This window comes from Hemicordylus capensis, chromosome 2 (assembly GCF_027244095.1).
Source record: "Hemicordylus capensis ecotype Gifberg chromosome 2, rHemCap1.1.pri, whole genome shotgun sequence".
In the NCBI taxonomy this organism is placed as follows: Eukaryota; Metazoa; Chordata; class Lepidosauria; order Squamata; family Cordylidae; genus Hemicordylus; species Hemicordylus capensis.
The window spans coordinates 367901825-367924632 of record NC_069658.1 but is presented as its reverse complement, the minus strand read 5'-3'; the positions used below and the strand labels follow the sequence as shown (position 1 = coordinate 367924632).

Genomic DNA, 22808 nt, shown 5'->3' with positions numbered 1-22808 from the left:
GCAGAGATCTGCCTTTGTGCTGTGTACAGTACCCTGTACACAGATAGTGCTATACAAATAATCATAACTGGATAGAAATTTCCATTTAGCACAACAAACACTGCAGCCTATGGACTGCGCCTGTCTTAACCCTTAGTACAGCTCATTCATTTGAATGCATAGGATTATATATTTAGGCTTTTGTATTATATTATATATGAGAAGTGTACCTGCCTGTGCCTCATGATTATTACCAAGGGGTTTTACACAGGTAGATCATGTCCCTGCTCCAAAAGCAAACAAAAGGCAGTGGTGATGGTGGTGGGTGAGATCCCCACTGTTTTGCGACTCTTCTTAGCTTGGATTCTACACCAGGTTCACAGATTTTGGACCTATTGCTGTTTGTGTGGAGTTCCCCTCTGCCATGACTACCTCCTGTTAGGAAAGTAGGACATGCTTTTCTCCCTGATGATTCTTTGTTATGGGGTTTGTGTGCGTGTGCGTGTGCACTATGGGTGGAATAATAACAGGAGATCCACAAATATTGTTAATGCCACACATCTGGTTAAGGCCACCAAAGATTAACCATGTAAGTACTGGATCTATGTTGATAGACAACTTCATTATTCACACTCTGTCCTGACTTTTTCTTCTTCTTTTAGTGCTTTTCTTTTATTTATGTGACTCTTGTATGTTATTTGAAGTTACTACGGCAACCTGTCACCATCTGGTGTTGTAAAGTATGATGAGATTTTGGTTGCTAGGTGCTGGAGGTTGCCATCTCCTTTTGTAGAGCCCTGTGGCTTCCCTCCCAATGGCATATTCAGCTCCTAGGGATTGTGGCATACACATTTTACATCCATATTCTTATAGTTAACAAAGCTGTGTTTACTCTTATGATATGGATAATTTGTCACTTCCTATTTATTTCATTTTAATCTCTAGACAATATTATTTTTCTTCTTCTGATACTGCAGTATTTTCATGAAGGCCAGCCAATTCTTTATTAGTGTTTTTCAGAGTCTTAATGAATCACCTTATCATAATATATTTGTTGTTTAGAAGGCTTTAAATATGTGCTGAAAAAGTATCTCATTTTCCGTTGACACCCTGCTTCATCTTTATAATTTACTAATAGATATAAACTCTAATATCTACCTTGTCATTCCCCCCCCCTCCATCTAGCAGTATTACATCTTTTTCAAATATTGTCAGCCAATTTGTTTAATGGACATTGTTTTGCATAGAGTTTATGGTCTCAATCAGATGGTGGGACACTGCTGTGCGTGCAGTCATTAAATGTATGCACATTATTGATTGCATATATTGGTAATAGCATGGTGTCTTCTGAACAGACTTCTTTCTTTTAACATTCGGTTAAGAACTCCCCCATCAGTCAAGTGTTTGCTGTGATTACACTTATTTTTACACATGTTTGACCTAGTTTCAATCATGCATATCAGCGCAGTGATTCATTAGACACATTTTTAACAAGGCTAAGCAGAGCTGAAATGACATGTCAAGATTCCACTTGAACAACTTCATCTCCATGGCTCCTAGTTATTTATTTATTTGGTGTATTGGTATAAAAATTCTCATTCCTGAGTTTAAAGTGGCTTTAAAAAACACAGTGCACATCACAATTGTTTTGTGGCTGTGTTTGCAGAAAGTATCTTATGCTTCCTGCCAGGTTATATAAGCAATAAAGAGAAAATGAAGAGTGGGGGTGGGTGGGCTTAGTGTAGGGTAGTTTTTAAAGCAGCCAATGTCTGTCTGGAGTCCAGGGCTCTTGCATAATGTAGATTTGCTTTCATCCATTTCTCAGTTAGCTGCCAGAATTGTGCAGTCCTGAAGTATACTCAAGTTTTTGATGTTCTGAAAAATATCTCAGACACTCCTGGTAACTTGGAAATCAGTCCTTCTACCTGGCTATCTGTAGTGCGCATGCAGTATATGGCTGCTTGATTAAAACAGGGTGAAGTCATGGGATCTAGGGGGTGAATCTCAAAACTAAATGGAAGATGGTTATTGTGGCATAAAGAATCCCACATGGGAGACAAAACTACTACTACCACCACCACCACAGGTCAATTGACTATGTGTTACTGGCATAGTGAAGGTATGGATTTTCAGCAACAAACCTTCTACAATCTTGTCCCCATTGATCAGCGACTCAAAACTGGTATAGCAGAACTATAATTTTAGCTTACTGGCAACGGAACTGTTTTAATCAAACAAAACATGTCATACGTTAGTTCACACTGTTCCCATTTGCGGTTGTGAAGTCTATGCAAACATGCGGGGCTACAGTGCTAGCTGTAGCTAGCTGGGTTTTGAAAGTTCACTTTAACATATATAGATTGACTTTTCTAAAATAATGTGTGATTCAACTGAATGGTAAGTACCTCTGTTAAGGAGTAATAAAAATGCTGCTCACTCTACAAGAGATTACTGAAAATCATTCGGGGATGGGAAGAGGCAGGAACATTTGGAACAATCTTTAAATACAGTTAAAAGCATCAGAATTACAAGTTATGCTTACATGTGAAATATTGCCCAGTTTATGCTAGCAGTGCTTTATGCCCCTAGAATTAAACATTAGGATATTTGGATAACAAAGCTTGTCTCAACACAATTAGAATGCAGCTTGTTCTTTCAGGTAGGCAGCTTGCATTCTCCCACATATACATGCACTTTGGAACATTTGCCCATGAAAGTAAACTACTATAAGCAGTGGGGGAAACCCTTAAGCATTTCCTATTGGGAAGAGCATCAGTAACAAAAGCCACACATATCCTTACCTGAAAGATCTGGAATTACTTGCTGGAAATATCTCCTTTTAGTCTTCCACAGATGGTCAAAGCTCTGAGTAGCACAAATGTTAGCCCAAAAGCAGGAATAAGTAATCGTATATGTTATAATTTTCACTGTTTATATGCCAGAGGTGTACTGGGTCTGTGCACGTAGGAATAAATAAAAAAGCAGCACCAACTGAACAGAAGCTTCCATATGAAAGTAAAAAAGACCTCTAGTGGCTGTAACCTGAAGTTAAAGAGGCATCTTTTCTTGCTTTAAGTGGTAGGCAAAATGGTTGGGTATGTCAAACTGCGGATAGTTTACAGTGATGTTTGTGACCTTGCTCTGTCTGTCAGCAAAAACACAATAAAGGATGAAATCTGATTTCTCAGACCTTTTGTATATGTAAAATGAACTTCTGACTGTTAAGACTGAAGAATCATTAGAAAGACCAGTAAACTGATCTTAAGGTTTTGTATGGAGCTTATATGATTTGTTGATGTCCCTATCTTGAGTTTTATTTTGTGTGTTTATGTGTGTGCTACCTTCTAGCATTAAAAAAAATTAATAAGCTGATCATATAAAAATGTAGCAAGAAACTCTCACTAGTAGTATTAAAAACTTAAGTCGTTTTGTTCCATGTGTCACTGAAGAAAGATCAGGTTTTCCCTAGTGCCTTCAAATAGTTCAAAACCTGTTCATTGGAATCAAGAACTCTTGATTTTAGCTCAGTCAACTGAAAGTTAAGGGTGCTTAAGATACCAGGTTAAAGGTGGCTTGCTTTTTACATAGAAGATTTAAATTGGTTTAAATAGCATGTCACTGAGGACATATTAGGGATGCAAACCTTATTCTTCTGAAGTTTAAAATGTGTGTGTAAAGTAACAAAAAATGTAAGGACAGAGGAAAGGTTTTATTTTTTTACCTTTGACTTTAGATACTGTGTTACAAGGAAATAATTTAATTTTCCATTGTTAGCTATCCAGTTTCTTTCTTTCTTTCTTTCTTTCTACGCTTCACTTTTTTCTTCCAAATCAGCCTCGGTGTACGCCAATAGACAATTCAAAATGTAAATGCTTTTAAAGGATTGACACACAGAGTCTCTCCCCCCCCCCCCGCCCGCCCGCCTTCTCTGGGCAACAGCTTCTTTCTTAAAAGTTGTAGGTTCATTCAAAAAAGCTCCAGGGAAATATTTTTAACTTCCTTTGCTCTGTGGTACTTCTCAAGAACTTGTTTCTAAAGGATTTTAAAATAATAATAAATATCACAATATTGGATTATGAAATCGCGTCTATAGCAAAACTCTGTGGGGCTGCTTCAGACATGACAGCAAGAAACTACATGAATGAGCCTCTGTGAGCTATGCCCTCTCCTCTCCTCCTCTTTCACATGTTAGAGGATGAGGTAGATGAGAAGTTTGTTTATTTATTATTAATTATTTATTTATTACATTTATATACCACCCCATCCAAACGGCTCTGGGCAGTGCACAAGTTTTTACTTTGAAGGAAACCCAAGTTCTGCATTCCCACAAACTTTGGGAACTGTGGCTAACTTCAAATCCCAGTTAGGGTAAACAAAACAAGTTCAAACCATGATTTAGATGCTTGTTTGTTCCCTATCTGTGATTTGAAGTAAATCACAATTGTGTTAGTATAATAATGTGCAACTGGTATAATATGTTACTTCAAAGTGAAAGCTTTCCCCCTCCTCCTCCTCGTGCAAAAGAGGAGGAAAAGAGTGAAGTGGAGTGTGCCAACCCACAGCTCACAGAAGCTCATTTTTAGAGTGAAAAGCCTTGGTTTCTTGTTATGTCTGAACTGAACCTGTCACTATGCAGTATCTACTCATTTTGAACTTTAGGGATCTTTGTAAACTGCAGTTAATGCTGCATAAGCACCTTTTTTGCTTTCCAGCCATCAAACTTGATTTTACATGTCTAACTTTCTAATCAGTACGAATGTGTACTTCTGTTTCCTTAGGCAGCTTAACCTAGATGCACATATCAATATTGTCAATTTCTTTCTCTTGTAGAGTCGCTTTGTGGCCTGCATGACTGCAATCTTGAACCAAATGGATGACCAACATTACTCCTCTTACATTGAAACATTTCAAACAAGCTCAGAGCTAGTGGTAAGTTGCCATGAAAATGTGGGCAAGTTGGTTTTCCCCAAAACCTTTGCTCTTTTATCCCAGCCAATTTCCTCCCAATAGTCTAAACTTCCAAAAGCCATAGTAATAGCCTCCAACAGTCTAACTGTTATCAGTCTGCAAGAAACACTTTCATTTCCTTATGAACAGAAAACCAAAGCTACCAGTTTATCCATATTGATCCCTTTCTCACAAGCAGTGAGAAAGGGCTACAGGGTTTGTGGGGAGGAAGCCCTAAAGAGCTCACCTCCCTGCAGATGAACATTCTGCCTTCCCTGGGTGGGTGGATTGCCCTCCCAGATGAGCACTGGCTGCTGCCGGCAGCTCTGAGGGTTAGGGTGCCAGGACGCATCACCCTGCCCCCCGGAACTCCAGTCATTTCACTGCACTTGCTCCCTTAACCTCATTATAAAGAGAGGCTTCATAGGAGGGTTTGCCACCATGGTGCCGCTGGGATTGGCCCCAATCCTGGCGGTAAACATGTGCATGCAAAACTGGGTTGGGCTCCCTTAGCCCAGTTTTGCACATGCGTGTGAATAGCCTCATTGAATAGCATGACCATAGCACTTAGCCTGAGTAGACCAAGGAGAAAACTAAGGCTCTGGGGCTGTTCTCACGATCAGGCAAAATTGGGCTAGGCTCTACTACTAGGCTAGTAGAGCCTAGCCTGATTTTGCCTGATTGTGGGAGCCACCAGGCTCACAGGCAAGCCTGGTGGCTCCCAGGTGGTTAACCCACCTAAGTAGCCCGACCCTAAAATCGGGTTTGCAGAGCGAGCACTCCGCAAACCCGTTTTTAAAATTGTGATTAGCTGCGGTGCGGCTGCGCACCACAGCTACTCATGAGGAGACCCCTGGAGGGGAGGTGAAAAGCCACCTCCTGGCTCTGGGGGTCTCACAAGCATGCCCTGCATGCAGGGCATGCTAGAGCTTGCAGGGGCCAATTGGACCCTGCTCCTCCCAGCCCCTGCTGGCTCCGTCACAAAGCCAGCAATGCTGTGGGCGGCCGATCTGGCTGCCCAGGGCTCCAGCCATGCTCGTGTGTGGGGAGAGCAGGCGTAGCCCGCTCTCCCTGCTCAGCGCCCCAAACCGGGTCTCACTGATCGTGAGACCTGGCTCAATGTATTGCAGTTAAAAACGAAACTGGTTTATTTTAAAGCTCTGAGCCATTTTTGGAAGGGCGGTATAGAAATCAAATTAATAACAACAACCCCTAGTGAGGCACTACCTTGGCATGGTTGCGGGGCTTGCGTGTTCTGAGGAAGGTGAGAGCTATGCCAGAGGTCCAACCATACTGGACAGGTCTCACCGGAGGATCCAGACAAAGAGTGCCTCTCCCATCAACAATATGGTGAGACGTAACTTTAATAAATCTATACCGGATCGGTCATCGCCCAGGTCAACAAGGACCGCACCAGGTGCTGGAGTCCCTGGACAACTGGTGGCAAGTGGGCAACAGGACTAAGGATCTTCAGTTGAGCAACCAGGGCTGGAGACTGCAAGGTTACTGGAAGAAACGTCCCTTAACCGAATTTTTTTTACGAAAAATGCCAACAAGGAAATAATGATAATATGGCTAATAACATTGCACACACTGAAGTTAAAAGAAAAATTGGAAGTGAATACATCAGGAGAGTTAGAAAGATCCTCATGTCCAAACTCAATGGCGGGAACACCATACAAGCCATAAACACCTGGGCTATACCTGTTATCAGATACACTGCAGGAATAATAGACTGGACCCAGGCAGAGCTAGAGACACTAGATCGTAAGACCAGGGAAATAATGACCTTCAATCATGCTCTGCACCCCCGCAGTGATGTCGATAGGCTCTACCTCCCTCGCAGCTCAGGTGGAAGAGGAATGCTGCAAGTCCATCACAGTAGAGGAGGAGAAAAGAGGCCTTGAAGAATATATCAAGGACAGTGAAGAAGATGCACTTCAAATGGTCAAGAACGAGAAACTATTCAACACCACTGAAACAAAACAGGCCTACAAGAACAAGTCAGGAACCGAGCAGAAAAATGGAAAAATAAGCCACTGCTTGGTCAATATTTGCAAAATATAAGTGGAAAATCAGACATCACCAAGACCTGGCAATGGCTTAAGAATGGCAACTTGAAGAAAGAAACAGTGTGTTTAATACTGGCTGCACAAGAACAGGCACTAAGAACAAATGCAATAAGAGCAAAAGTCGAAAAATCCACCACAAACAGCAAGTGCCGCCTTTGTAAAGAAGCAGATGAAACCATGGACCACCTAATCAGCTGTTGTAAAAAGATCGCACAGACTGACTACAAAAAAAGGCATTACAAAGTAGCAGGGATGATACACTGGAACATCTGCAAAAAATACAAGCTACCTGTAGCCAAACATTGGTGGGACCATAACATTGAAAAAGTGGTAGAAAATGAAGATGTAAAAATATTATGGGACTTCCGACTACAAACAGACAAACATCTGCCACACAATACACCAGATATAACTGTAGTCGAGAAGAAAGAAAAACAAGTGAAAATAATCGACATAGTAATACCAGGGGATAGCAGAATAGAAGAAAAAGAAATAGAAAAAAATCACCAAATGCAAAGATCTACAAATTGAAATTGAAAGGCTGTGGCAGAAAAAGACCCAAATAATCCCAGTGGTAATTGGCGCCCTGGGTGCAGTTCCAAAAGACCTTGAAGAGCACCTCAACACCATAGGGGCCACAGAAATCACCATCAGCCAATTACAAAAAGCAGCTTTACTGGGAACAGCCTGTATTCTGCGACGATATCTATAATAACAACAACATTGACAATAAAATTCAGCCATCCTAGGTCCTTGGGAAGGACTCGATGTCTGGATAAAACAAACCAGTCAATATCACCTGCCTGACTGTGTAAACAAAACAAAATAAAACAAACAAACAAACAAACAAACAAATAATGGAAGTCAGAGTTCACTTTGCATTTAAACATAAAAGGAAGAATATGTTTCTCATGGTGGAAAAAGTATACAGTGTATTAAAATGGAAGAGTCTGTAGGCAAATACCACTCTACACTACCTGGTAGATAGATAGATAAACTTTATTACAATCGTAGATCAGACAGCACAACAAGAACATTACATAAGACTAGAGCGTATAATACAAACAATGTAGCAAAACCTAGCCTCATGGAAAGTGATCTCTTTACAAAAGTTAGACAACAAAACTCTAAATAAAATTCATCAGAGTGACCTAGAAAATTCCCCAAAAGAGGAGAAATTAGTTTTACAGTAAACGAGCATCACTATAAAATTTACAAGGGGTAGTTTCTATGGCACCCATTCCACAGGGGCAAATCCTTAAATTAAATGGAATCCCTTTATATCTACCATCCCTAACAGCCGTCAGAAGGGTGTTTAGGCGGGCAAGAGTAAATGTACACCTAAATTTAGCGATAAGAATATTATCTAAATATGCTGCCGGTTTGAAATTAAAAAGTTGTTTCCCCAGGTGGATACCGCTCCTTAGACAGGCTGTATCCACTTGTAATTCTGTATCGACAATACGCTGCTTAATAACCTGCCAGGCCTGATCATGTCCTAATCTAAGAATTTCCTCATGGGAGAACCCAAATTGAAGAAGAGGTAGAGTTAGAATACCAGTCAGGGTCCTCATACTTTGCATAATCCCAAGTCCCTTTTCTTCAAGATATTGGAAAAGGTGTTAACATGGACTGTGTTACCTCCATAAAACCAGGTGTTTCACCAAAGCATTACCTGGCAGTTCTGAAATAAAGAATGTTGTTAGTTTTGCATATGTGTCAGGGAGAGATAGACTTACATTAGCTGGGAGACCTGAGCCCCTACTTTCTTTACAGAAAACACCCCACTATTAGCAATGGGCGTCTACTCCCATATGATAGTGAAAAGCACAAAGGAGGGAAGCCAAAAGATAAATGACAAGCCAGGCCATGTATGCAGAAGGTTTACCTTCTTCCCAGTAACAGGACATACATTTCAAATGGGAGGTGAGGGTGGGAAATTTCAAGACATCAGTCAAAATCTGCCTAAGGCAGAGTAAAAAGCCACCTCCTCTAATATCTTGATTGAAGAAAATGGTATAGTATGCCATCCTTCTGGCTGTGGCACATCAGTAAGGAGCAGGCATAGTAAAAAATAAAAAATAAAAGACAAATTGCCTCTCAGTATGCTACAGTATATATACATATTTTGCATTCTGATGCTTCTTAAACTCTGAGTTTGGCCACATCTTAAAGCTTTAAAAAAACCCAAAGATGTTGTACTGATGTAAGGTCTTTTTGACAGTCATGCCATATGCTATAAAATGAATATTGGTTTATACAAAAGCATTGCCCTCAGAATCCCAGTTTAAGTGGTTTAGGAAAAGCTGTGGAAACCAGGTGAGTGCCTTACTTTAGTGAATGTAGACTTACCTATCTTCAACCACTTCCTTATCCACCTGAAGTAATTGTGACCAGTTGTGACACTGCTTATTTTAATTGAATTGGTTTGAATGCCTGTAAGAAAGTATAATTTTGTATAGGATGAACTCTTAGATACAAAGTGAAGACTCCTCTAATCTTTATTTCTCCAAATTACCCAGGCATTGTAATGGTTAAGTAGGTGTATCATTTGTGCATTTAAAGTCCAATCTGCACAACTCATAATGGCTACTTTAAACTTAAGCATGTTGCTTTTTAAGGGAAATCCAGGGCAATTTTAACTACCTCCCAATATCAAATGTTTTGGGTAAGATCTTGGAATGTCTGGTGCCATCTGAGCTCCAGGTAATTCTGGATTAAACTTAGATTCATTCCTGCCTGTTTTCCAACCTGGCTGTAGGACGGAAACTGCCTCATTCACCCTGATGGGTGACCTGCACTGGGGATAGCTGGGGGCACAAGCCTGTGATTCTCCTGGACCTCTCAGTGCCTTTCGATACCATTGGCCAGGGTATCCTTCTGGGACATCTGTTGGGGATGCAAGCAGGAAACTCTGTCTTACAGTAGCTCCAGACCTGTCTTACAGTAGCTGCAGACCTGTCTCCAGAATCATTCTCAGAAGGTGGTGGTTGGGACCACACTTCCATCCCATAGCCCAGGGATCCATCTTGTCCCTCAAACTCTAATATATATATTATATATGATATAGCTGGTAGAGGTCATCTGGTTTGGGCTGACACCAATGTACTGATGATGCCCATCTTTATCATTCTTTTCCAACATTAAATCTCCCAAAGATAATTTAACCAGTGTTTTGGAGACAGTTTTGATGAGGGCAAAAGAACACTAATCAATCGACGATCGATCGATTGATTTTATTTGTATACCGCCCTTCCAAAATGGCTCAGGGTGGTTTACAATTAAAAACAAACCACTAAAACAATAAAGAGCTAAAACAAAAATTAAAAACAATATAACAGTTAACAATTTAAAAACATTTTAAAACAAGAATTAAACAATTGCAGTAATTAAAAACCCCAAAACTGGGTTAAAATATTAAAACTTATTTAAAACCCTGGAAAGCCAGGCCAAACAAATATGTTTTAAGGGCTCTCCTGAAGGCTAATAGAGAATTCAAATTATGGATTTCTGCAGGGAGCGCATTCCACAGCCCCGGAGCTGCTATAAAGAAGGCCCGCCTCTGAGTCACCACCAGACAAGCTGGTGGTAACTGGAGACGAACCTCCTCAGATGACTTTAATGTGCGGTGGGGATCACACAGAAGGCGGCGCTCTCTGAGGTAACTCGGGCCAAAGCCGTTCAGGGCTTTAAAGGTAATAACCAGCACTTTGTATATTGCCCAGAAACATATCAGCAGCCAGTGCAATTGTTTCAAAATAGGCGTAATATGTTCTCTTTGTGTTACCCCAGAGACCAATCTGGCTACCCCATTCTGAACTAACTGAAGTTTCCAAACTATGTACAAAGGCAGCCCCACATAGAGCACATTGCAATAGTCAAGCCAGGAGGTTACCAGCTGGTGCACCACTGTTTTGACGTCATCCTCTTCAAGGAATGGGTGCAGTTGTCAAATCAGCTGAAGCTATAGCACTCCTGAGAAACCAGGGTGAGGCCTGGGTCCAGGAGTACTCCCAAGCTGTGCACCTGCTCCTTCTGGGGGAGTGTAACCCCATCCAGCACAGGAAGATCTAACTCACCCCTCAGATTCTGAGCCCCTACAATGAGGACCTCCGTCTTGCTTGGATTCAGCTTCAATTTGTTATCCCTCATCCAGTCCGTTACTACCTGTAGGCAGGCATTTAGAGAATGAGTGCCATTTTCTGAAGAAGGAAGGGAGAAGTAGATTTGAGTGCCATCAGCATACTGATAACAACCAGCACCAAATCTCCTGATGACCTCACCCAGTGGTTTCATGTAGATATTGAAAAGCATTGGTGACAGAATGGAGCCCTGAGGGACTCCATATAACAGCTCCTGTTTTGAGGAGCGACTGTCACCAAGCCACCATCTGGGATCTACCCGAGAGATAGGAATGGAACCACTGCAAAGCAGTGCCCTATATTCCCAACTCACCCAGGCGACTCAGAAGGATACCATGGTCGATGGTATCGAACGCCACCGAGAGATCCAAGAGGACCAACAGAGTCACACTCCCTCTGTCAATTCCCCGGTAAAGGTCATCCATCAGGCCGACCAAGGCTGTCTCAACTCCATAGCCCATTTTAAAGCCAGTTTGAAATGGGTATAGATAATCAGTTTCCTCCAAAACCGCCTGGAGCTGGTTAGTCACCACCCTCTCAATTACCTTGCCCAACCAGGGGAGATCAGAGATTGGCCTATAACTATCCATCGCTGAGGGATCCAGGGAAGGTTTCTTAAGAAGAGGTCTAACTATTGCCTCCTTCAAAGAGGGAGGCACCCTACCCTCCCTCAGCGATGCATTTATGATATTAACTAGGCCATCTCCAAAAATCTCTCCGCTAGATCGAAGCAGCCAGGTTGGGCAAGGATCCAGAGAACAAGCGGTAGGCCGTACCACTCCAAGCACCTTGTCCACATCATCAGGAGTCACAGATTGAAACTGATCCATCCTAACACTGCAAGAGGGATCGCTGGATACCTCCCTCACAGACCCTGCAGAAATAGTGGAGTCCAAGTCAGCCTGAATACAGCCAGCCATTACTGCCTGTAGGCAGGCATTTAGAGAATGCCTAGACAAGAAGGTGCGGTTAGCATGAAACATCTAGACAAGAAGGTGTGGTTGGCATGAAACCTCTCTGTTCTGGATGGCCGATGTCCAGCTGATATCCTGGGGTTGGGGGGGAGGGAATGGGAATAGTGTTGGACTCAGAATTGTCCCTGGATGCCCATCAACTGTTGTGCCCAGGAATGCGTTTTTTAGCTACAAATGGTTCACTAACTGAGATCCTAGCTGGAAACAGAGGTTCTGCTTTTATTTGCCCATACAAACCTTCCAGTCCTTAAAGTTGGCAATGGAGGCCTTTCTCTGTGGTCTGCTGGGAATCTTAAATTATTTGCTGTTAATGGGAATCTTATTAATTGCTGTTAGGGGCCGCATCAGTGGCAGCAACCAACCAGAATTCTCTCTCTAGGGAGGCTAAATGGTCTCTTTCCCTCTGTTTTTCAGTGGCGTTAAGACCTCCTTAGTCAGGAATCTTTAGTCCTGTGCAGAATTTGTATTGTTTTGCATGAATTTTAAACTGCTTAATTTGTAATGTTTATATTGCTTTTATCAGTTTTTGTAATCTGCTTTTGTATTTGTAAGAGAAAAGTAGGGTATACATTTAGAAAATTAGTAAATAAATAGTGGAACAGCTCCTACATCATTTCCCTTGGGAGGAAAAATATTTCCTTTTTCAAGACCTAGGGGGTTATTTGTATGTTTGTTTTTTAAATGTGAAGAATGCAAATTGACAATGATATACATATATATTGTCTTTTAGGACTTTCTAATGGAAACTTTCATAATGTTTAAAGACCTTATTGGAAAAAATGTCTACCCCTTGGACTGGATGGCCATGAGCATGGTGCAGAACAGGTAATCAGAACCCGCTATGTAGGCCTGTACAATTTGTGACCCTATAGGCCAAAAATACCAGCCAACAATGTATAGCAGCCCAACAGGGACTTAATGAACCTGTACTGAAAAATGGAGATGAGAATATTGAGCATCTAGCAGGCTGTATCTTGTCAGCATTAGACGCTGGCATAATTGGGCAGCTACCGGTAATGAGGACCCAGAGCCTCCAGAAGGCTCTGCTGATTCTTGAGACCACCTCTGTGCCCAAAGTCTACATGTGGTGGAGGAAGAGCAACTTTCTCAATGCCCATCCAAGTAGGAGCAGACCCATAGAGAGCTATTTCCCGAGGGCCACCTGGAGATGCTCCTGACGGCCGCAGTTCATGACTGATGGGCTGTATTCGGCTTGATGGGTAAAGCTGTGCAGGCCTGCGACAGTGTGAAAGAATTATCTAAGAAAACAAAAACACATTCATTTCTTATATTTACTACCCTCTGGTGCTAAAATCTCTTAGTAGGGATTTGTGAACAGGTCCAGTACCGAACGGGTTCAAAGTCAAACCAGTTTGGTCCGAAGGTTCGGGGTTGAGCCAAACCACCCCTGGTTCAGCTCAACTCTGGACCAAACCCCCCTGGTCAATTTGGGGGGGTAGTGAACTTTTTAAAAAGGTTTTTTAAAAATAAAATAAAAATAAACTTACCCCCTCTGGGGCAGCAAGCAGGTCTGCAGAGGTTCCCCCTCTCACCGGCCTTCCATGCTGTCAAATACTGCCTGTTCGGCCATTCTTTGGCCCGTTCAGGCCTTTTCCCCCCAGCGCTGCGGCCATTTTGGCAGCTGCCATACCTGCACAATGGGCCTCTGTGTGGCCTGGGTCATGGCATGGAAGTGCACATTTTTCCACCTTTGTAGATCCCATCCTTTGTTGCTTTATTGTGCAATCAGATCTCTCCAGTTCAGCTTAGCATAAAGCTATACACAAAGATATGTTGAAGGTATAAACAAAGCAAGGAAAGCATAGATAACACAAAGTCAAGATGCTGCTTGCAATGTGATGCAAACCTACATAAAACCTCCTAGGCATCGAGCCTAGTTCTTAACTTTCAGCTAAGAAGAAATGGGGTGTGTCACCTGGAGCACATACTTTGTTGCTGTTTATAACCAATTAAATCTATTGTTCCAGGATAAAACAATGCTTCTGCATCATATCTTATCTCTGTGAATGTTGGAACTAAACAATTGTAGAGCCAATGCTATGTGGGGGGGAGTGAATTAAATTTGGTGAATTCTTATTTTAGTACTGTGAATCATCTCCAGTATCTGGAGCAGAAACACCACTGCAGTGCGTATGTGAAATACGTTTCTACAAAAATACCCACACAGTACATGAAGCTTGGATGTAAAAACTCAGATGTGCTTGTTTGTACATCCATCTTTATGACTCTGTTCTCAGTAATCACAGAAATTCAAGCAAACAATTATATGACCAAACAAGCATCAAAGGTATACAGTTGCTTGTCATAATACATAGGTGGAAATTGGTAGTTCAGCATGCTGCTGACATTATATAGGTGGTTACCATATCAGCTTAGAGACCAACTTATCAGTTTGGTCATGGACTGTGACTTTTGATCTGGGAACCACCATCCACTAATTGGACCTTGCAGACTCACCGTGAGTCACTTCCACTTCAATCAAGTCTCCTACCCGTAGCATGTCTCCATGCAAAATCACATTTTTCATCTTTTTCTTTCCATCTTAGTGCCCAGTTACGATGATTATCTAAACCAGTGGTTCCCAAACTGGGAGCCTCCAGATGTTGCTGAAGTACAGGTCCCATCATCCCCAGCTACAATATATTTTAGCTAGGGCTGATGGGAGTTGTAGTTCAGCAACATCTGGAGACTTCTGGTTTGGGAACCAATGATCTAAACTATGAAGAGCAAGCCTTTTGCTCTCAACCAAACCATCATTTCCGGTGATGTTTGAACTCAAGAAACTGTAGTTTATTCTAATGTTAATGAGTTAAAATAAACCAGGATCAAACTATAGTTCGATATCCTAGTTTTCTAAGTCTGGATCCAATGTTTTATTAAAAACTGAAAGCAGATGCTTTCAATCTCCTTCTCTCATACAAAAAGCGAGATGAGAGGGGAGGGTGAGCCTCACAAGCCACAGCTGTCATAATGTGAACTGGGCCACTGACTGCTATCTTCATTCCCAAACTGATTTCAGATTGTTGGAGTGGGACCCTACAGGGGCTTCCCGTATTTATAAGTAAACATTTTAAGTGGGACTGTCCTGCATCCATTAGGAGGTAATGGCAATGTTGATATCAAAAAAATAATTGCCATCATCAGTAGTGTGTGGTCCAGTAGAGCTATTCAGGACAGTCAGAAGTAGGGATGTGCAAACCAGTTTGAATTCGAACCAGGTCGGTTCAGTGGTTTGAATTTGAACGAAACCAGCCACCAGGTTCGAGCTGCAGGTTCGAATTCAAACCAAACTGGGGGTGGTTTGATTTGAACCAGTTCAAACCGGTTTGAACTGGTTCAAACCTCCAAAGGTAAGTGGGGTGGTAGCTGGCACCCATGGGTACCTACCACCCAAAGCCCAAAGCAATCTGACTCTTGTATGATATTTTATGAATTTTTGAAATTTATTTTTATTTTTTTCCTCATAGGGTATAATGGGACCCGAACCAGCCCATTATCCCCTATTGTGGAGCACCTAGGGGCACAAAAGCGGGGTTGGTGGTAGGAACCCAGGCAATCGAAGCCCAAGGCAATCCCAAGACAAAACCCCAAGGCAATCAAACACTCCTCTGATTATTGGTGAATTTTAAAAGTATTTTTGAATTCCTCATAGGGAATAATGAGGATTACCGCAAATGTATAGCTTCACATTGCGGCGGGGTGGAGGTTGGAAGGGGTGGCCTAGACCAGAGAGTGTTGGGTGGTAGTTCCCAAGGGGGGCAAGTAAGCTATCAGAATTATTTGAAAGGAATTTGGCAAAAGGTTGCTTTTTAAGTGATTTTTGAAGTTCACGCGTCTTTAAGGTTTTTTGCCATAAAGAAGCATGGAGGTGTCAGCAAATGTATAGCTTCACGTCGGGGGCAAAGGGCTGGACTAGAGCAGAGTGTGGTGGGTGGTAGTGCCCAAGGAGGGCAAGGAAGCTATCAAAATTATTTGAAAGGAATTGGGCAAAGGGCTGATTTTTAAGTGATATTTGAAGTTTATGTGTCTTTAAGGTTAGCAAATGAGAGTGGATTCATGGTTTGTCATTGAAAATCTCATATGCTACCAAAGAATCTACACTCAGAACACCTCAGAAACAACAAAACCCAGTACCCCATGGGTTAGCAACCCATGGGGTGGTTGCCACCCTCTGTGCACTACACCACCACTTGCTCTGGGCCACCCCAGCACCCCCCAAGTGGCTTTAAGGTTCTTCTCCACAGGGAAGAATGGAGGTTTCAGCAGCCCCATAACTGCACTTGGGGGGTGCTGGGGTGGCCCAGAGCAAGTGGTGGTGTAGTGGTTGTTGGAACCCATGGGTGCTCCACAATAGAGAATAATGGGCTGGTTTGAGTCCCATTATACCCTATGAGAAAAAAATAAAAATAAATTTCAAAAATTCATAAAAACATCATACGAGTGTCTGATTGCTTTGGGGTTTGGGGGCAGGTACCCATGGGTGCCAGCTACCACCCCATCCACTTCTGGAGGTTCAAAACAGTTTGAATCCAAACCGAACCAGGGGGGTTTCGAGCAAAACAAAAACCGAACCTCCTCCTCCTGGTTCGAACCTGGTTCGAATTCGAACTGAACCAGGCAAACCGGTTTGTGCAGATCCCTAGTCAGAAGCTGATACAGACCAGATAATGAGCCCTTTGATCCATCAGTAGTTCTGATGATAAAGTCATTTGCATCTCCTCCTATCTCGATGACTATTAGAGTAACAGGGTCTCTATTTCTTTAATAGTTTGTTGGTTTTACCAGAGGATGCAAACAAAATGATTGGAGTGAATCATGCCATAAATTATTCTAGTGACCCTTGCCCATGCTGGCTTGTGTCAGGATACTTTGGCTGGTCTTGCCACCATTTGGCTAGTCATGATGCTTTGACTATTCCCATCAATAATTTAAGACAACTTTACAGTAGGGAGCCATCCCAGAAGTTATTAGGCGTTCCCCTCTTTTGAAAACAAAACCACTGGATTTGACTCGCATAGGGAACTTATCAGTTTCCGACTTGCCTTTTTGGAGCAAAATACTTGAGAGCATTGTGACCAGGTATTCTCTAGATCAGGCCTGCTCAGTGTAGGCCCCCAGCTGTTTTTTGACTACAATTCCCATAATCAGTGGCCAATAGCCAGGTACTATAGGAGTTATAGGCCAACATCTGCAGGAGGGCCAAGGCTGAGCAGCCCTGCTCTAGATACATCTCAGGATCTAGATGATGGTTTGGGTCCCAAGGCTGCCTTGGCCATGCTACTGAATGATCTCCTCTTGGATAAAGTGTGACTCTGTTGTTTCTGCTTGACCTGTAGTGACTTTTGACATCATTGACCATGGGAGGAGAGCTGGTCTTGTGGTAGCAAGCATGACTTGTCCCCTTAGCTAAGCAGGGTCTGCCCTGGTAGCATATGAATGGGGGACTAGAAGTGTGAGCACCATACGATATTCCCCTCAGGGGATGGAACCGCTCTGGGAAGAGCAGAAGGTTCCAAGTTCCCTCCCTGGCATCTCCAAGATAGGGCTGAGGGAGACTCCTGCGTGCAACCTTGGAGAAACCACTGCCAGTCTGTGAAGACAATACTGAGCTAGATGGACCAATGGTCTGACTTGGTATATGCCTGTGTTCCTATTCTTTAGACCACCTTGTAGTAGTGTACTTTGGGGTTGTACTACTTTGTGGCAGTTCTGTTTTCTGGATAGTATGTTCCAGAAGGTAATGCTCTGAGATTTGTTTATTTATCATGACTCTGATTTTTACTTCACCTTTTTATTCTTATAGTAAATAACTGAATTTTTTTCATTTGGAAAGGGTTCTTGGAGGTCATATAGTCCAGCAGCCTGCTCAGTGCAAAAAACTGCCACAGCATCTGTGACAGATGACTCTCCAGCCTCTGTTCGAAAATCTTCAGCAAAGGAGAGCTCACCACTGCATGAAGCAAACTATACGTCTGCCAAACAGTTCTTACAGTTAGGAATGTCTAGCCTAAATCTGCTTCTTAGTAATTTCAACAGTAGTCTTGCCCTCAGGAATGAAAGAACAAGTCTGTTCCTTCTTCTCTGTGACAGGCCTTCAAATATTTGGAGACAGCTATCATATTCCCCTTTAATCTTTTCCAAGCTAAACATACCCAGCTCCTTCAACCGTTCTTTAAAGGACTTGGTTTCCAGACACTTTACCATCAGAACCTGTTCCAGTTTCTTCTTAAAATGTGGGACCCAAAATTGGACCCTGTATTCTAAGTGAGGTCTTACGAGCACAAAATAGAGTTGAGTGATTACTTTTTGTGATCTGGACACTATGCCTGTCATGCAGCCCAAGACTGAATTAGCTGTTTCAGCAGCTTCATCACACTGCTGGAACTTGTTTAACTTATTGCCCACTAAGACACCTAAGTGCCTTTCACATGTGTTTCTGCCAAGCCAGATCTTCTTCATTCTGTATTTGTGCATTTGATTTTCTTACCCAAATGCAGGGTATTACATTTGTCTCCTCCCCGAGGAGCCCTTACTGTAACTTGTGGTGGTGAAGAAAGATGAATGAGAATGAGGTTTGGGGGACATCTTGTCCTCACCCAAGTTCGCATTTGAACTGCAAGCTTTCTGAAGAAAGCTTTTGGTGTTTGACTAGTGTCAGAGGTTATCATTGCTGGGCAGCAGTTTAAGAACTGGGGGTCTTCTGAAGAGCGCGCAATACAGGATTCATCTCCATGTCTATAGCCTTTTTTCAGTGCTAGTAGAAATGAGTTCCAGTCAAGAGAGGTTCTTTCATCTGTCAAGGTAATCCCCATCACAAGCCTTAGGAGAATCCAGATAGTGATGGCCCATGAACTTTGCCAAGGGACTTCGGAAAGCTAGAGCTGGCTCTGGAACTGTCACACCCCACATATATGGAAAAGCTAAACTGAGTTCCATAGCTGAAACTTGATACGGAGACCCACTGGCCATGGCCAGAGATAGACCCAACATTTCCTGCAGGATGGTGAGTTAACCCCGTATGCAAAACTGTAGCTGGATAGAAGATAGCTAAATAAATTTGCAGTTGCCCTGTAACGTGGGCTGAGCTGCTAAGTATGAAAACGTCTTGGGCAAGAATAATCCTAGCAATTTTCTGACATATGGCAATACTCAGAATGGCAAGCATCACATCCATCATCATTCTAAGGTGGTGGATGATGGTCTTTTGAATATTTGATCATCTTCAGTCTGCTTCTATCACTGCCATTTTAGTCACCAACTCTGCTTCAGTTGCTGCTGTCACTTTACTTCTCATGCCACGTATCTGAAAACTGTCTCCTTTTATAAATGGATTACAAGTTCAGTTTCCCCTCCCCACATTGCCATACTGACTAGCAGGGAGGCTGCAGGGCAAAAGGACCCACTCCAATCAAAATATGCCATCATTCATCCACAGAGGTGCAGCTAGGTAATTTTGGAGCCTAGACCTAATGGGCTAACGAGGACTGCCTTTACAAGATAAGCATCCTCTACATATAAATATACATATACATATGAACACCACGCACACACGCACACATATGAGATCTGGCTAATTTCTTTTTTGAAGACCCGCTTGGATGTTCACATAAAGAAAGTGTAGCAAGGAAGATCTTGGAAAACATTTGTTTCTTGCTTTCCCACCAGCTACACTGGGGCTTTAGAGCACTTTACAACAGATATTCCAGGGTTTCTTAACCTTGGGCCCCCAGATGTTGTTGGACTACAACTCCCATCATACTCAGCCACAAAGGTCATGTCTGGGGATGTTGGGAGTTGTAGTCCAGCAACATCTGGGGGCCCAAGGTTAAGAAACCCTGGTCTATTCCATTCTATTTATCCCCACAATGACCATATGAGGTAACTTAGGCCGAGAGATAAGTGACTGACCCAGTCACCCACATTGCCACTAAAAACCCTATGAATGTAATGCCTCCTCTCCTGGTTCATTATCCATGCTATGTCCCACCCCTATCCATTTCTGTGTCTCTTTCAACCTCTGTACAGCTGGAGTTCATAGCAGTTGCTCCTGGTGTGACATCTCAGGTTAGCCCATGATGCTGGTGCAACATGGTCATTTCAGATTACTATACAGCAGGGAGGGTGTTGTACACCATGAAGTTCCTGCATTTTCTGGAACACGATCCTTTAGAATTGGACTGTCTAGAGCATTGGCCTGTAGAATTCTAGTCTTTAAACTCAGAAACTAAAACTGATGAACAGGATCAGACAAATTAATGGAGGATGTCAACAACTATACTATCTAAAGGGAACTTCAATTTATAGAAGTTGTATACTTCTGAATAGCAGGTGCAGCAGGGGGATAGACTATTGGGGTGGGGGCTTTTTGCCTTTGTGCTTTAAGAGCTTCCTCAATGCTGTACTAGATGGATCTTAGGTAGGGGTGTGCAATGTGCACAAAACTGGGGCCCTCAGTTCGAGTACTAGTTTGATCGAACTGGCCACTGGTTTGGATCGAATTCAAATTGGGGTTGAACCAGTTTGTAGTGGCTCTGCCATAGGGAATAATGGGAATTTGAACCGGCCTATTATTCCCTATGGGTAACACCTAGGGACACCAAAACGAGTTGTGTGCTACATCATGATGTGTGCTACCTACCACCCAACCTGCAAAGCAATTGGGCTATTTTTAATGTTGTTGTTTTTTTAATTGGGGGGTCATCAGCCGGTGATGACCTATTGACCCTGAAAAAATTCATTAAAAATAGTCCAATTGCCCAATTGCCATGCTAGCTTGCCATAAGCAAGAACTTTTTCCCCCTTCCATCCATAGCCGCTTGTTATGCTGTTATCTAAACTTCATTGTGGCCTTGAACTTATATCATACCACAAGGACCACGAATATTGCAATCCCCAAGTTTTGTCAAAACAGAGGCATTTACCATCACTGTTTCTGCCAGTATTTAAATAGCAATGATAAACACAGATTTGATTGTACCACTTAAATAAGCTGAATGCAATACTTTTTACACCAGAATATACTCAAGGAAAGGTTAAAAAAATTGTTAATGTATTTTTAGAAAAAATAAGATACTTCCCACTGACTTGTACATACCACATTTTGCATTAGGGGTGTGCACAAAACCAGGTAGCCCGGTTCAGTTCGAGTCTGGACCAGACTCAAACAGGAACCAGGCCACTCAGAGGCCCATTGGGCATGCTCAGTGACCTCCAAAATAGCTGTCGCCATGGAGGTGAGGAACGGGCTGAAAACCCCATATTTCTTCTCCTCCCTGTTTCTTCCCCATCCCCCTGATCCTCACGCTGCCTGGAATGACCAGTCAGGGCAGAAGCTGCTGTCTGCTCGGAAGCTTCTCTTGTCCGCCCCCACCCTGCCATGCTGCTGCTGTGCACACCAACTCCAAGAATAGAGCCTGGCTGGCTGGAGAGAGGGAATGGGCAGCCCGGCTGTTGCATGACTCCTGCTCACTCACTCTCCCGGCATGGTGCTAGTGAGCTGCAGCTGCCCAGCATGCTCCTTACAACACAAGCAGTTGAATTTGGGGGCCCTAAGGGCCTGTGGGGACTGGACCTCTGCCTGGAAGTCCAGTCCAAGTGGTGCCCCTGTTCATACCCCATTCCCTGGAACTGAATTGGCCTCTTCTGAATAATAATCAGTAGGGGTTTTTTAATAGGGTTCTGTGAATCTTGGCTATGTTTCTGTTAACAAATCAATTTTCAATTAGTTTCGCTTGAGAAGTTCCATAGGCAGCAACTATTTACCCACTTGTTTCACTCTGGTAAAAAGAAGATGGGGGGAGGGTTTATGGCTCTAACAAGCAGACCTTTGTATAGAAATTTCTTCTATGCTCTCTGAGACTTGTCACTATTTGGAGTATTTGTCTGTATAGGTTATTAATCTAAATAATGGCTTTTTAATATTTTCATGACTTAACAGTCCTTTGCATCTCACATCTAAATTGCTCTGCACAGCTAGAACATGTCAACTTCTGCATTATTCATGAGTACAGTATTTTTAATTCTATGGAGCAATGACAACACATCGATCCCAACTTGGATCATGGTCCTTTGGGACTGCCTCATATTTACATTGCATCAGTTCCTGACATTAGCAATTCACATGTGAGATTACTCTTTCTGCCTGCATTGCCACTCTACTGACTCATAACTCTGGGTTGCAATTTGATACAGACAGTCATAAAGTCTCTTATGGCTAAACAGTTTATTTTTTTAAAAAAAAACACCACACAAACCTGTCAAGTGATGATGCAGTAGGAAAATCAGATATTACAGAGACGTTGAATGGTCTGTATAACTTAGTGCCACCTTATCTTAAATCTGGTTGTTACTGTAGTGATACTCAGGCTTGAGGGGGCACTAGGCCTCTATTAGAGTAACTGCTTGGAAGGTGGGCCTCTCCAAATAAGGAAGAAAGCATGGTTCTTGTAGTTCCTGGGAAAGAGTTTGACTTGAATGGAAGCAACAATTGTTTATGCCTCTATAGTTTTCCTTATCATCCAATTATTAATAAATCCTTCTTGTTATAGAGGCCAAGTTCGAATGTAACACGAACTGGAGTTAAACAGGGCAGAAGCTGGAACTTCATTATGTCCAAATGCTTGTAACCACAGTTTTGCGGCAAAAGTGACCTGCAGTTTGCCTCGCCAAACTCC

At 42.6% G+C, this 22808-nt stretch overlaps 2 protein-coding genes across 6 annotated transcripts in view; one reads left to right on the top strand and one right to left on the bottom strand.

Annotated features, from left to right (window-relative positions):
* The window catches only part of INSYN2B (inhibitory synaptic factor family member 2B), a 136599-nt gene extending 133634 nt beyond the window's left edge, over positions 1 to 2965 (bottom strand). For both annotated transcript variants that reach the window (XM_053294955.1, XM_053294956.1), the window contains exon 1: positions 2781 to 2965. The gene's annotated coding sequence lies outside the window, so the exon portion shown is untranslated. The remainder of the gene's footprint in view (positions 1 to 2780) is intronic.
* The window catches only part of DOCK2 (dedicator of cytokinesis 2), a 422720-nt gene that overhangs the window by 289948 nt on the left and 109964 nt on the right, over positions 1 to 22808 (top strand). For all 4 annotated transcript variants that reach the window (XM_053294951.1, XM_053294952.1, XM_053294953.1 and 1 more), the window contains 2 exons: positions 4810 to 4908; positions 12845 to 12939. In XM_053294951.1, the coding sequence (XP_053150926.1) occupies positions 4810 to 4908; positions 12845 to 12939 (194 nt within the window). The remainder of the gene's footprint in view (positions 1 to 4809; positions 4909 to 12844; positions 12940 to 22808) is intronic.